General features: G+C 42.3%; 2 protein-coding genes across 3 annotated transcripts in view; one reads left to right on the plus strand and one right to left on the minus strand.

The window, feature by feature from the left end:
• The first annotated feature begins 6 nt into the window (after positions 1–6).
• On the plus strand, positions 7–3,580 carry psmd6 (proteasome 26S subunit, non-ATPase 6). Its single transcript, XM_005731215.1, has 8 exons — positions 7–274; positions 891–1,096; positions 1,502–1,647; positions 1,744–1,963; positions 2,050–2,158; positions 2,321–2,489; positions 3,207–3,284; positions 3,362–3,580. Exons 1-8 carry the CDS (start codon positions 130–132, stop codon positions 3,456–3,458), a joined length of 1,170 nt encoding a protein of 389 aa, XP_005731272.1. The 5' UTR covers positions 7–129; the 3' UTR covers positions 3,459–3,580.
• A 278-nt stretch (positions 3,581–3,858) lies between these two features.
• atxn7 (ataxin 7) overlaps positions 3,859–15,226 on the minus strand; it is a 26,443-nt gene continuing 15,075 nt past the window's right edge. For both annotated transcript variants that reach the window (XM_005731217.1, XM_005731218.2), the window contains 8 exons: positions 11,460–11,742; positions 10,713–11,032; positions 10,280–10,362; positions 9,340–9,620; positions 9,000–9,189; positions 8,768–8,889; positions 7,529–8,675; positions 3,859–6,800 (listed from right to left, as the gene is read on the minus strand). In XM_005731217.1, coding sequence (XP_005731274.1) covers positions 6,783–6,800; positions 7,529–8,675; positions 8,768–8,889; positions 9,000–9,189; positions 9,340–9,620; positions 10,280–10,362; positions 10,713–11,032; positions 11,460–11,742 — 2,444 coding nt within the window. In that variant the 3' untranslated portion in view covers positions 3,859–6,782. The remainder of the gene's footprint in view (positions 6,801–7,528; positions 8,676–8,767; positions 8,890–8,999; positions 9,190–9,339; positions 9,621–10,279; positions 10,363–10,712; positions 11,033–11,459; positions 11,743–15,226) is intronic.

Below are 15,226 nucleotides of genomic sequence, written 5' to 3' on the forward strand. Positions count from 1 at the left end.
GGCGGAAACAGCAGAGTCCAGTGTTTTCCGTAGTCATCGTTCACTAGCGTAAAGGCGAGTCGTTGTAGGCTTTGTCTACTCAAAGAAAGGCTTGAGTTTGTTCATTTGTTTATATAATTTAGCCCGAAAATGCCGTTAGAGAATCTAGAGGAAGAGGGTCTTCCCAAGAACCCCGACCTGAGGATAGCACAGCTGAAGTTCCTGCTCACAATGGACGGTCACCGACAGGATGCTAAAGTGAAGACGGAGCTCATGGACGCTATCAAAGCTAACAGTGAGTTAGCATTTCATCCAGTAAAAGCTGTTTCATTGGAAACACGAGTCTCACAGTGCACGATTTTGTCTCTTCATCAAGACACTGGGCACATAAATGCTCCATAGATGTGACTCATGTATAAAATGTTAACTTATAATAAATGACGGGCAGCGCAGGAAAGTTAGCATGCTAGCTAACGATAACAGAAGACGTCAACTGTGGAACTCACTGTATAGTCTATTTTGCATAGCATTACCAAGTTAGAGAGTTTACATTCACTATGCAGTATTTTAAGCTTTTACATTTCCCTTAAGCTAAGGTGACAACCTTTGCGATGTCATGTTAAAATCCTTTCCCGGTTCGTTAATATGAGACGTAAAAGGTGTACGCTACGTGTTAAGACTCAAGACGTTTATTGTCATTTTCGTATGGTGTTACCCAGCCTGAAACGAAATACTGTTTCTCACCAGCCTCTACAGTGCAATAAGCAATACAGTTTAAAAAGAATACGTTTCAAAAAGTGCAGCAAAAAAGCCACAAATAGCATAAAAGTTCTAAAACAAACTCCAGTCACATAAGTTAGCCATGTTAGCGATGTTTCACGTTTTACACCACCGTGCTTTCTGTGTTTCAGATATGGCGCCGTATTACGAGAGTCTGTGCAAGGAGCTGAAGTGGCAACTGGATAGTGACCTGCTGAGTAAAATGAAAGAGGCCAACGAGGAGGAGCTGAAGCGCCTGGATGATGTGCTGGAGGATGCAGAGAAGAACCTGGGAGAGAGTGAGATCCGAGACGCTATGATGGCCAAGGCAGAGTATCTCATCAGAATTGGAGACAAGGTATGTTTTCAGAGCAGTCAGAATATTCAAGTTTCCAGGTAGGAAAATGAACACTGTTAATGCCTGTGCATGTTGGAATATCTTTTTAGTTTTAACACTCTACAACACATATCTGCTTCTAAGTGTTTTGGGTGAAACATATTGAATAAAGTTTAGTTTTCAGAATTTCTCCAACAATAGCTGCTCCTTGGAGTTCCCAGATATCAGAGCAAAGGGGTTGACAATTCCCTTTGATGTCAACACTAAGTTTACAGCAGTTAAATTGCTGGAAATGAGTTTTTAATTTTGTTTTCCCTTTATTCTCTTAGAGCTGTTTGCATGAAGGTTATCACAGTTGCCACTTCAAAGTTATATGTACAAAAAGTAAGATTGGCTATTGCCTGATCTTATCTGATGTCACCACAGGAGGGCGCCCTAACTGCATTCAGGAAGACTTATGACAAAACTGTGGCTCTGGGTCACAGACTAGACATCGTCTTCTACCTCCTGAGGATTGGCCTCTTTTATATGGATAGTGATCTCATCACACGCAACTCGGAGAAAGCCAAGAGGTAAAGGCTCTTAAAGCTTTGTTCTGAAACAAATCTGTCAGCACTTTTTTTTTTCTATTTAATACTCATCTGTCTGTGCATCTCTGTTCACCGCAGCCTTATCGAGGAGGGGGGAGACTGGGACAGGAGAAATCGTCTGAAGGTTTACCAGGGCCTGTACTGTGTGGCCATCAGGGATTTCAAGCAAGCTGCTGAGCTCTTCCTCGACACAGTCTCCACCTTCACTTCCTACGAACTCATGGACTACAAGACGTTTGTTACCTACACCGTTTATGTTTGCATGATTGCTCTCAAGAGGCCTGACCTCCGTGAAAAGGTAGGAGAGAGACTCGTGTCTGCTCACAAGATGTGTAACTTGGCAACATGTCTGCTGGTAAATGTACTAAATATGTTTCTCTGTAGGTTATAAAGGGAGCAGAGATCTTGGAGGTGCTCCACAGTCTGCCCTCTGTTCGCCAGTACCTTTTCTCACTCTACGAGTGCCGTTACTCAGTCTTCTTCCAGTCCCTGGGTGAGGTTTTTTTGTTGTTGTTGTTGTTGTTGTTGTGTGTGTATTCTCAAGAAAAACATCTGAATGCGAAGAGACTGTACTTACAGCCATTATCTATGCTTGTGTTGCTGCTTTGCCATATTCTGAAAACATAAATATTAAATGTGAAACTTTGTGCCACAGCCACGGTGGAGCAGGAGATGAAGAAGGACTGGCTCTTTGCCCCACACTACCGCTACTACGTGAGGGAGATGAGGATTCAGGCTTACAGCCAGCTGCTAGAGTCCTACCGATCTCTTACCTTGGGATACATGGCTGAGGCATTTGGTGTCAGCACAGAGTTCATTGACCAGTGAGTTTGTTTGTTTTTAAACACCTGTGCATATACTATGTAACTCTGCAAGATTTGGAAAATATTATTGAGTGCCAATACATCCAAGAAGGCAACACTGAAAAACTTAACTGTCGGTCTTTGAGTGTGCAAATTTATTTTTCTTGGTTGCTTTGATTGTTTTATTTTGAACACGTAAATATAAAGTAAGCACAAATGACACTGTAAACAGAAAGCAAAGTACATATCACATAATATACATGCTTGAAAAGATGTATATGTATATAGATGAGGTTTAGTGTCTTGGAATAACTTGTGCTATAAATTGTTACATTCAAACTGGACCATCTGTCTAGAACAGTTATCAGGATGGTACATTGGAAACTTACTAAATCAGAATTACTTCTGCTCAAGAATATAATTAGGAGTCTATAGGCCGATGGTCATCATGTAAAACTGGGTGTTATCAGCATAAATGTGGGAGTTAATGCTATGTTTCCTGTTGGGGGGGGCGATTCTTGCTCCTAATGCCTGTTCCATATGATGAAGCTACAGGGCAGCAGTTGGTTGTTGTAGTATTTCTTGGACATTTGTGTCACCATTAAGTTCCTAAATAATTCACAGAAAACATTTGTCAAAATAAAATTGTCCAAATTCCCTGTTCAGATTTTAGGGAATGTTGGTGTTGGGTTTTTTTGGTCCTGGCTAACGCAACATATGCCCATCTCCTTCCCACAGGGAACTGTCCCGATTCATAGCTGCTGGCCGCCTCCACTGTAAAATTGACAAAGTTAATGAAATTGTGGAAACTAACAGGTAATGAAACTATCATTGAAACCACAATACTTCGAGTAATTCCCAGAGCACTAAAATTGTCCTGTTCTTGCATGCAGACCGGATAGCAAAAACTGGCAGTACCAGGAGACCATCAAGAAGGGCGACTTGCTTCTCAACAGAGTCCAGAAGCTGTCAAGAGTTATTAACATGTAACCACGGAGGCCGCCATCTTCATTAAAGCAAGGGGCTTGTATTATTCTTTTTTGGCATACTGAGACCTTTTGTTTGTCAAAGTAACTCTTCAGTTGTGTAAATAAAACTTGTTTAACTGTTGACATTGCATCACCTGTTTGTTTTAAGAAAGAGGCAGACACATAGTTTCTTATAAATAGCAGTATAAATTATTTTATTTACAGAAACTTGTTACAAAACAAATATACTATACAATCTTTACTTTAAATATTAATTCTAACCTATGTTTTGTTCATGAATTACATAGCAGCCAATACATAAGTCCAGCTGAAAATGATTCTGATAATGTATACCCCAAAAACAAAACCAAAAAAAAAAAAAAAACTATACACGCTTTTACATAGTATGAATGGTGGTTTTATTTTTTTCTTCCCAGACAAGCTGTATTTTCTCTCACTTTCACATTCCAAGTCTACGGTGCTAAGAAAGAAAACATCCTCGTAATGTTTCCTTGTACTGGAAACAAAGTCGAGATGTCAGTAGAGATCGAGGGTAAACAAAACACTTGAGTGAAGTTTTTAAATACAAACCCTAATAACCCGGAGGGGGCTTAGGCCACACACCGATGCTAAGAAAATCTCAATGGAAAACAAAAACAGAACAAGTGTTTCGCAATGGGCAGCTGACAAGCTCAAGTTCCACTACATTTAGGGTTCAGAGGCAGACTTAAAGCCAAATCCCCTAAATACTTTGAACATTCAAGTAAGGGGAAAAACAACCCAACGAATACTGTCCTCAAACAGTTGGGATGAAACAAATTCAGGCACTTTCTTAATTTGATATTTCTTTTAAGAGCTGCTCAACGCGTTCTTTACAAGCTGTGATTCAAATTACTCGTTTGGCAACAACGACGCGAGCAGTTGGACCGTAAAAATGTTCCTATTCCTTGCAATAATTTCTGAAGTCCCTTCAGCCTATTTTCTTTTTTTTTCTTTTTTTTGGAATAAAAGAACATGTTTCAATCATGAAATGTGTTTAAGGTTTACAAAGTGTTACGACTGAAGAGTCCACGAAAGATGGTTAGACAGCGGGGGCACAGCTTCGAGCCTGCACGACATCGCAGAATCACAGGCTAATTGGGTCACAGAGTAACTTATTTTGTTAATTCGTAGGCAACATAAAATGTGTTGTAAAAGCACATGTGATTGAGACCTTGAAAAGTGAATAAAGGTTTCCTGTCATACAGACACATGCTACAGTGACAACACTTCTTTCCCTAAAGGATCCCAGTACACGATTCATGAGATGCTTCAGCTTCCACATATAGGCATATTGCATTATATAGACTTGGCAGTGAACCACTTCAAATAGTCATGTTCTCTGACTTTATCTTTTTTTTTGTTTTTTGTTTTTTTACTAAATAAATAATGATTTTTCAAAATTGTACCAAAAATTCTGCGTGTACAAAAAAATGCCTGTGCAAAAATACATATTTGAACTATGTACAATTTGTTAACAAAATATGTTTTCTCAAATAGGGATACTTCAATACTTGTTTGATACATAGGCTACAAGAAAAAAAAAGCTAACTGAAGATTTAAAAAAAAAAAAAAAAGTCTACTAGGTTTTCCACACTAATTGACATCAGTGGAGGTTCCATAAAACAGGTGTTGCCAAAAGATCTAAGATCTATATCCAGTGAAGCCATCTCCATGAATCTCACACTGTAACGCTCGTCCCCGAGACCTCTTGACCTAAGCTATTTCCCAACGAGTGGGGCAAGTATTGCCTGATTTAAGACTATTTTGACAGCGGAACAAGAGTACAATGCCTCGTCTACTGTGACAAATCTCTTCTGAACATAGTGTTACTGCGAGGCATTCAAACTGTAACGTCCAGAGCTTGGGTAGTGGTTACACACAGGAGGGACAATCATACCCACAGAAGACAGGTGACGTGCAAGTTTGCTCCAGTTAAGACGTACCATACCTGATTCCCTATGTTTAAAAAATAAAATAAAATACAATTCACATCTGCCCACATACAGCTGTGGAATTCACTCAGCGGTGTAAGTAACTTGTGGCTATAGTTATACAGCTTGCACAGATTTTCTTCAATCCACAAATGCGCCATCACCGCTTCATAAGCAAGACTGCCCACCTTTTACTTAAAAAAAAAAATAAAAAAAATAAAAGTAGTTGGCAAAGCTGATAGCAGCTTTTTGGCTTGCTTTGTGGACAACTAAAGCAGTGCCTGTGGAGAAAGTAGTTATTTAGTGCTGTTCACAGTTGGGGGTAGGTCTACTGTGGCTATCATTTTGCACGCTGAAAAGATTCCGAAAATTAACAGGCTTCCTCGAGACAGAGCTCTCCCTCTCTGACAAAAGATCCAATCGAATGGGCACATCAGGTGTCCTTTTCACATTTAAAAGCACAACCGTCTTCACCAGGTCTACAAAGCCCCATTGTAGTTCAGTGTAAAAAGATCATAAGAAATCATAGAAAGGTAACACTTGCATAATTATTCCGGGTAATAAAAGAAGTGACCAGATCATCCCTACGGGCTCGTCTCAGGCTACTGCATGTTACCCGAGGTAACTCAACATGTCGCCAGGGAGAATCACACTAACAAGAAGTGAAACAAGGTGATTGTGTGTATTTTTCTTAAGGTTTTTGCAAGTAACAGTTTGCTTCTCCTACTGCTTTGCTTGCAAGGCTTCTGAGATCAGGCGCTGGGGGTGTAATTAAGTTGGAAATTCCAGTAGTCCAGCAGAATTTGACATGAGAAAAAACATTACTCATACACACATAAGCGCACACACACACACACACACACACACACTCACACAGTCTTTTTTTTCCTTTTCTTTTTTTTAAACAAACACGGAAGAGATCTGCTCGTTGTCTCCCCAGTTGCTCAGTGTCATGACGGCTTGTTGCAGCAGCCCTTAACCTGAACCCAATGACCTTTGAACTACAGGATAAGAGACCGATGGCTGTTGCAATTGTTCCTCCGACCAAACAGGAAGACCTCTCAGAATACTGGGACAACAGTGGCGTGGGGGGGATCCTTGGCTTGCGCATTAGATCCCTGGCGCTCCACGCTATCCCCCATTCAGTTCCCCCTGCCCGCACCTCACACACACATGGCTTTGGGAGAAACGGTAAGGACCACATATACATCATTGGGCAGTCCAAATTATCTCCACCCTGAGGATTGTGGGAAGCTGAGAGTAATGTGGATTTGATTTCAGAAGGCCTCATGCATTCCAGAGCAGTATGCGGACCACTCTGGATTATTTCCCGCCCGCCTGCCAGTTTCATACACTGAAGCCGGACACCACTGTCAGGGACGAGCCTTTGGCTGGAAAAGGAGAGGAGAAAAACATAATCTTAAAATGGCTGTAAAGTCATCAGTCTATAAACTAGTTTTGCAGTTTAAGATGAGGCTTTAATTTCTAGCAAGAATTATTTCTTTGCCTTTTTTTTTTTTTTTTTTTTTTTTTTAAATCGGGAGATTCAAATGTCGGTCAAGATCATTGAATGTAATCAGAAATGTCTTATCACCTGATACTTTTGGCATTATATATCAAATACTATGAATACCTCATTTCCTCATCTTTACTCAGTTTATATCAGCCCTTCAGGTTCTTTAATATTTCATTTCATTCATTTTGATAATTCACATGAAAAACAAAAGAAAAAAGTTTTTGTTTTGTTTTTAAACGGATTATGGCTGAATACCACTTGGGCACTTTGCTTGGAGGATGCAGTTTATGTGCATGATAGCTCAGAACTGTGAGGTGTTCATAGTCATACTTTATTCATTTATTTTGAAGTAATACACTACACTTTTATTAGTCTGTGTTCAGAATAAGAAAATTGCCGTGACCTAATATATATCTGAAAAATGTGGAACTGTAATCATGGTTTAATGTAGTATCCTTAAAATCTTAATAATATCCATCCTTAGCCTAAGATGACCCACATCCCCAAATTTTAAGTGCAGTGAACTGAGAAAGAAACGAAATCTTTCACAAGATGCAATCAGTGAAAACGAAAACACATCCTGAATGTGTCTCAAAAACCAACCTGATGTAAATGAGAGTTGTTGGGTAGACCCGGTGTCCCTGGTATACTCCGCCCATGCTTCCCATGGATGTTGTTAATGGCAGGTGACTTGGCCACTTTGGGTCTACCTGGTCCTGGCCCCCCACCTCCTACTCCGAGCCCACCTTCCCCACCTCCGCTATTTACGCCACTGGAGGCAGAAGAGCTTTTGCGCTTCTTGGCCTCCAGGCGCCCGTCTGAGGAGTGGTGACTAAAGCTGGTGTGGTGGTCAGATGAGGATTGGTGGTGGACAAAAGGTCCCAATGAAAGTGTTGAGTCACTGCTGTTCATTACCACGCTCATACGCTTGATGGACTCTGCAGGGCTGCCCGAGGGAGGACCTCGTGCTGGTGGCCCAGAGGAGCCACCGGCGGAACTGCCAGAGAGCTCGGCCTTGAGGCTAAGGGAGTTTGTTCGCACAGTAGGCCCACAGTTAAGCCCCACACTGTGAACCCCACTATGGGAGGAGGATGACGATGAGGACGAAGGACCTAATGAGCTGTGGTGGTAGGTGCTCCCTGAGCTGCCGACATTTGCACAGTTCTTCTTAAAAGAGGAGGAAGAGAAGTTGGCATTGGAAGAGGAAGATTCAGTGGAGCCATGGGATGAAGAGAGGATAGAACTGTTCTTCCTCTTCTTCCCCGAGCTGAAGCTAGCGCCGCTACTGGTATTGTTGGCTCCAGTGCTTCCTCCACTGGTGGCGTTGGGGATGACGGTTATGGAGGAGCCAGACGAGCTCTCCTTGGGCTTAAAAGATGATGACGATTTGGTAGTGCTGCTGCCAGAGGAACGGGACTTAGGCACCCGGCCTGAGGTTAGGGAAGGAGCTGAAGAAGAAGAGGATGAGGACAAGTGGGCTGAAGGCATCTGCGGCGACGAAGACACTTGTCGGGCTTGTGTGGTGCCATAGGCCGGGTGCTCAGCCCCACCCTGCGGCGAGCTGCGGGCATTTAAGGTGGTCCCATAGGAGAGCACTGACTTGCCCTCGTAGGATTGGCTGTAAGGAGTCTGGGGCAAGGTGGCAGGAGGGCCCAGGAAGCCTGAAGAGGGAGTGCTACAGTGGGAATTTGTGCTTGTCCTATGGGTGGGTGCAACAGAGGAGGAGTTCTCCAAGGCTAAGGGGATTTTCCTAAAGCAAAGAATATCAGAAATTAGCCAATTATTAACTTGACTCATAAATTTAAAAGAAAAGAAAAAAGGATGAGTCCAAGACTGACTTACTTCCACATTTGGGAGTTGACATGCTTTTCCATCATTGTGGTGAGGGTACATCGCACTTTGTCCCATCGCCGGTCAAAGGAATAATAGCCTCTCCCAAACAGTCGACTCCCAAAAGTACAGTACTGGGAATAGAAGGGAAGAACAGATGAGAACTGTAATCTTTAATGGCTTGACCAGTGTAATAAAAAAAAGGAAAGTTCCTTGGGGGTAACAGCAGATGAAGTGCACTTACAGCTGCCGGTCGTGGATGATAACCTGAATAGTGACAGTCCAGTTTCTCAGCATTGTCCTCACGCTCCTCATTCTCTCCCTCATCACTGGATGGTCTAGAAAAGCCATCGGGGGTCGTTTGGGGATGGTGTAGCGACTCGTGGACTGCTGCAGAGTCTCCAGAAATACCACCTCCGTGACTGCTGTTTAGTCTAATGGAGAGAAATTGTGCCCAGTCACTTTCACCATATTCATCAAAGCTGAATCAAATTAAAACTGTCTGTTTTACGCCTGTGTGAGCAAAGCTACACACAGACACAATACAAGCACAGCAAAAAATCAAAGTGTGGCACAGCAATTACCGTGGAAGACCAGGGCTGTGAAATTTGGGCTTTCCAATTGGCAAAGGCTTAGTGGCATCAAGGGCTGGGCCGTTTCCATGAGCCACCTGGTGGGCATCATGGCCAGAAGTGAGGTGGGAAGAGGGGTGTGGGTCCCTGAGAGGGGGGTTTTGCTGGGAATGATTTTGGTGGAGTTCTCGCTCCCTCTCCCGCTCCCTTGTTCTGTTCTTGTGCTCTGCCAGCAATGTGTCAAAGCGCTTCCTCCGCCCTGGCACCGCCCTCCGCTGGCTTAAGGAATGTGTCTGTTGAGACATTATAAAGTCAATAGAATTTTCATTATGGTAAGAGCTGGAGAGAGTTCTCCTTAGAACCGCTCTTAATTTCCTTTTTTTTATTGCTGTTTATACTTGGCAGCTCTGGCTCTAACAAATTTTTACAATATCAATCACAATCAATCACAACCATCCTTTGAAATGCAAATAATAACTTTGGTAATATTCTACACATTAAATAGAATAATACGACATAATTGAACTGTATGCCAAAGTGCTCCACTTATATTAGAACACAACGAGTGACGGCATTTTGCCGTTTCATTAAACACAGACATTGTAGTTTCCTATATTTCACAGTAGAATTCATCATTACAGGCTCCTCAGAGTTACGCTGTGCTCCTCTTTGTGGCAAACCATCTGAGCTGACAGCATGTGTCCTAGAAACACCGGCCCTCAATTGTCAGCCTGTGGCTGCCGTGGGAAACGCTCACCCAGAGGTTTGAAGCTTGCTGCCTCCACAAGTATGTCAAGAACACGTTAGATCATCTTGTGAATCTAGCAAGTGTGCTTTGATCCTCATTGCTGACAACAAGAAAGACTGCTGAGCATTACCAGCCCAATTCTCTTTAAAAATAAAATGCATTTATACAGCTCAGTTGCAGCATGCAAAGCAGGGACTTTGTTACCTTGCATGTTAGGGATCTTGTGCAGGGTTTTCGAGATGTCACATCTATAACGCCACAGTGGATATCTGGATTAAACTCACGTTCTGATGGCAGAGCAAAGGGGGAGGAGAAAAACATTTGTTACCTTCATAATTTGGGACAAGTTGTGTTATGCAAAACATTAACATTACATAAGCCTTTCCCCTCTAAGATAATGTATGGGACATTTTGTTTAAGCTGCCGACAACATTCTGAAATGATGTCTGCTAGTTACACTCTTTCATAGGCAATAAAATAGGAACCTAATGGGAGGTTCGTCTAATAGATTAAAAAGCAAGGTTATAAAAAAACAAAAACATTCAGGCTAAGCATGTAATGCTGTATGAGACTTTTAAATACTCTGAAAAAATGACAAAATGTAACTAGTCCCCCCTCGTTCCACATTCCAGCTGACCTGTGACTTTCTTGTTAACGTGACGTCTGCTACTCGCACTGCTGCTGTCCTGCTTCTTCTCCGAGAGGACAGTGAGGTGGCCCTTGCCATTGGGAATCTGGCCTGGGGCCAGTAATGGAGGCTTTGGTATGGAGGGACAGTTAAGGCCTGCTTTTAGGGCTGATGAGGAGGTCGTGATGGCGGTAGTGTTGGAGCTCACAGTGGTGCTAGAGGAGGATGTAGAGGAGGATGAGGTGGTGGCGGGGGCAGATGGAGCTTGCGCCGGCTTAGCTGGCGTGTCCGGCTTCGGATGCATCTTGTCCATCTTGACAGCTGGAAGGCTGGAAGAGAAGATGACAGCGATGAAAAGGGTGGTGAGGAGGAAGCTGAGAGTTAGAAACAGTGAGCCAGTGACAAGCGTATGGTAAGAGACAGATGTGGACATATGGATGGCCCTGCGAGGACAATCACTACTAATGTTCCGCTATATATAAAACACCTTCAAAAGAAGAAAAAGGTCAAAATCAACACTCGCGTATAAATGACTGAATCAGATTTCTACCAAGAAACAAGCAGTAAAGGCAAATAGCTCTGACTGCCACATAAACCATCAATAAGCAGTAGTACCTTATTTTCAAGTACTAGTATTGCTACAAAAACTATTACAAGTAGTCTCCATTTCAAAATTGTTTTTTTTAAATGAGACTTTAGTATGTCTGCCAGAAATGTGGTTGTAACAACCCTGCACCTGTGCAGAGTGAAACTTACATCTTTTCTGGCTGGTTCATCCTGAAGGGGGCAAAGGGGGGTCTTCGCTGAACGCCTGGCAGCTTCTCTTTGGCTGGTTTGACAAGTTTGGGATTGGAGGACGACGATGAAGAGGAGGGTAAGCTTGAGCTAGCAGCTGAAGGTCGACCAAGGATGCCTCCGGTAGCCACTGCAGCTACGGACACCGAGCCCACCCCGGGCCCAATCCCACTGCTCCGGTTCCTGGCAGACGCAGGAAACGGCGAGGTGGACGCTGGTTTGCTAGCCGAACTGTGTCTTCTCTCTAAAATGATAACAAACAAACCAGAAAGGCATTAAAACATAATAGTTAACACACTAATTATAATCCAACACTACTATAGGACTAAACATAGTTGTGACTCATATAAAAATAAAAAAAAGAGAGAGAAATGGAAACATTAAAAATCTCCCTCTAACAGCTGTGAGCATGTTAGCTGAACAGCTAATAAGCAGTATTGGTGATTCATGCACTGCATCTTGAAATAGAACTGGCCAACAGGTCAAGAGCTTTCTTTCTTGCCTGAGCTTCTTATAACAGCTGCTGTGCAAACTGATGAAAGTCAGTAAGACAGCAGAAAAGGTTAGAGTGATGCTTAGTTGTGGATGGAAAGACAAAAATAGAACTTGGAGGGGGGAAATGCTCATCTGCTTAAATCCAAAACTAGCTGTCTTTAAGCACACTGCTTTCTAAAATGAACAAACTCTGTGTGAACACAAATCACACCAATTACACATTTACACAAGACAATTACAGATCTACTTTCAAAAAAGGCTCACATCACATCCTATTTTTAGTAACAGCGTACAACAAAAGCTGCTGTCCCAATGTCACCACTACACAAGCACTTCATAGTTTAAGGTTGATTAGCTGCCGCTGCATAAACAATGAAAAAGAAAAAGATAGACAAAAACATCATGAAGGATTTTTTTGTTTTAATTCAGAAATGACTGGAAGCATGAAGCAGAGAGATCTGAATCTTGGCAAAAGCAGCAGCTCTCTAACAGAAATAGTGGGCGCTCTGGGTGACACAGACCGACATACACTCCTGCTGCTCTGATTACATGTAGAGAAAGAGAGACTGACAGACGTGAGCGTGGGTGTCATACGCCCTGCCTCGATCACGCTCAATCCAGGGAGCTCCCTCTCCTAAACCAAACTGAGAATTTTCAGCAGTGAGGAAACATCTGACATGGAGAGAATCTCCTGCTGGAAGCTGCATGTGAGCAAAACTGAAGGATATACAGACGAACAAGACAGACAAAGGTGACTAACGAGAATTTCAGAAGAGAGACGGCAAATAAACATTTGACTAAACACTCATAGTCAGCTCTGAGAAGCAGCAACGAAAGACAGGACAGAAAATAACTGCATGCTTAAAAGAAATGAGAGATAAAAGGTGCATCAGCACCAGAAGCATTAGTAATTTTCTACCAAGAATCTGTGTCAGCTGGCTACTGTCACCAGTGTTTTTCCTGCATGATTAATAAATAAATAAAAACAGGCACCTCCACGAAAGAGGTTTTGGCCAAAGGAAAACCACCAGGATTATAGGAAAAAGTATTTTAACTTTTTTTGAAAGCTTCTTAAATGGTCAAAAAATAAATAAATAAATAACAGTAACATGAAAGGTCTTCTGCCAAGTATGGTCACCTAGACCCTCTGCCCCAAACTAATCATGCTTATGTGTGCAGTCACCTCTCAACTGTCTTTTGATTTAGTCCCATTTTGTGTGATTATAGCTAACTATATGGTAAAGCTGGGGAGTGGGTTGTGGGACAAAACTCACTGTCACAGGTAACAAAAAAAGTGGAGTGGAAACAAAGAATACGAATGCTCAAAAAAGGTACCACTCCCATTTGCCTTCAGCTATATTCCTCAAGAACACACACACACACGCACACACACACACCTAACTGTTAAACTTCTGCTTTCTGAAAGAAAAGGGAAAAAAGTGCTTTTAAGCGTGCCCTCTCCACACCTAGGGGCCTCTCCTGCACATCCATTCAACCTACACTCCAGATATTTTCCCCTCCCACTTCTAAGAAGCCAAACAACCCAAAAGCTTCACTGCCTCCCTCCCACTTCCTCTCACTGTCTTGTCCTGTCCCAGTCAACAGCGAACCTCTGCACACAAACTCACAACAAGATATCCAAGTGAGACAGTGGTGCTCTGTCTACAAAACAACAAAAGCCAACAGCAGCACCAATGGTAGTCATAACTGATGTAGGGGAGGAAAAAAGGTAAGGAAAAAAAAAAAAAAAAAAAAAAAAAAGAACAGACAGACACAAAACATAGGAGGAGCCTTAATATCATGTTTCATATTATCAAACAGCTGGCTCAGTGGCATGGGAGAATCCCAGCCTGCAGAAGTGAAAAAAAGAAAGAAAATCAAGAAGTGTAATGGCCTTACTACAAACTCCACAGACATCATGTTTAAGTAAAGACAAAGTGTAACCTATTTTAAAAAAAAAAAAGAAAAAAAAAGGTAAAACTAAAACCTTGAGTTAACCAGAAACTCAAATCCACCGTGGTTCCCTTCCCTTACCATTTGAGCTCAAGACACTGAGTGTAAAATTCTGTATGTCTCGATCTCTGAGGAGTCTTTGTTAGACAAGTTCATAAACAAATGCATAAAACGCCAAGCAAAGCAGCAGCTTCCCGTTCCGTGGTGAGTGTCACCCCTGCTGGGCTCAGCCTCAGCCGAGAAGCACAGACACCTAAAGGGAGACAGATGGGCTCAAAGAAGCACGCTAATATCATATTGAGACCATCTCAATGGTGCTGAGATCAGTGCCTTTTCCCCACGTTAACGCTGCACGGGGTCCTCCCATAATGACATCACAGAGAGGACATGGGGTAAAACACAGCAAGAGCACTGCTGCTCTGTATGGCCACACATACATGGCTACAGAGTTTCACTTAGATTTAGACTGTGTGGTTATAGCTGATGCAATAAGTTCATTAAGTGAAACTTGTTTTTTTTTTTAAATAATTTTGATATTGCATAGTTTAAAAGCTTCTTTAAAAAAAGTAATTATTTGCATCCAGCGGCTCAAATCGAAAGATTTACTGTGGGGAATCTTTGGGTTTAGCTTCACCGCCTGATTTAGAGAACAGAACTTAAAGATGTTGCAAAAGACGAAAAAGAGACTGGTGCATTCATTATGATAAACACACTACAGACAATCTGTTCACACAAAGAATCGGCAGCAGCAAACAGCTGAAGAAACAAATATCAAGAAACATGATGAAATCACTGTAAATCTCTGGGTGCTTCTACACCACGGACCAAGCAGAGCACAGTCTGCATTAACAATGCAACCCCTGCATATGGAGTAAAGCCACATGTTCTGATAATGATTGTTTTACTCTACACATGGTACTGCCATCCAGTGTTTATCTACAGTTCCTTCAAAACCCCCTGACACCTCAAAATAGAGGCTGTATTTCAGACACACCCATATATCTATACTGTTTAACAATGATGGAGAAGTCTCTGAGTGATGTTCACACAGTTCCAAGGACAGTTTTACCCTAGAAGCCACGTGCTGCTATACCTCCCTCTTGTGGTTGACCTTGATAAGTGTAATTGCTGCTGCACTTCAGAGAACAGGCACTTCCAGGTATTTAGTGGCCATTGAAACATCCCCAGTTTAATGTCTTAACAGTACTAGAAATCTTAACTGAGCTGTATCTGTTAAAACAGCCCACTACTGGAAAGACTTGAGAGAGACCTATCAAATA

This window comes from Pundamilia nyererei, unplaced genomic scaffold (genome assembly GCF_000239375.1).
Source record: "Pundamilia nyererei isolate P.nyererei 1_Seehausen unplaced genomic scaffold, PunNye1.0 scaffold00042, whole genome shotgun sequence".
NCBI lineage: Eukaryota > Metazoa > Chordata > Actinopteri > Cichliformes > Cichlidae > Pundamilia > Pundamilia nyererei.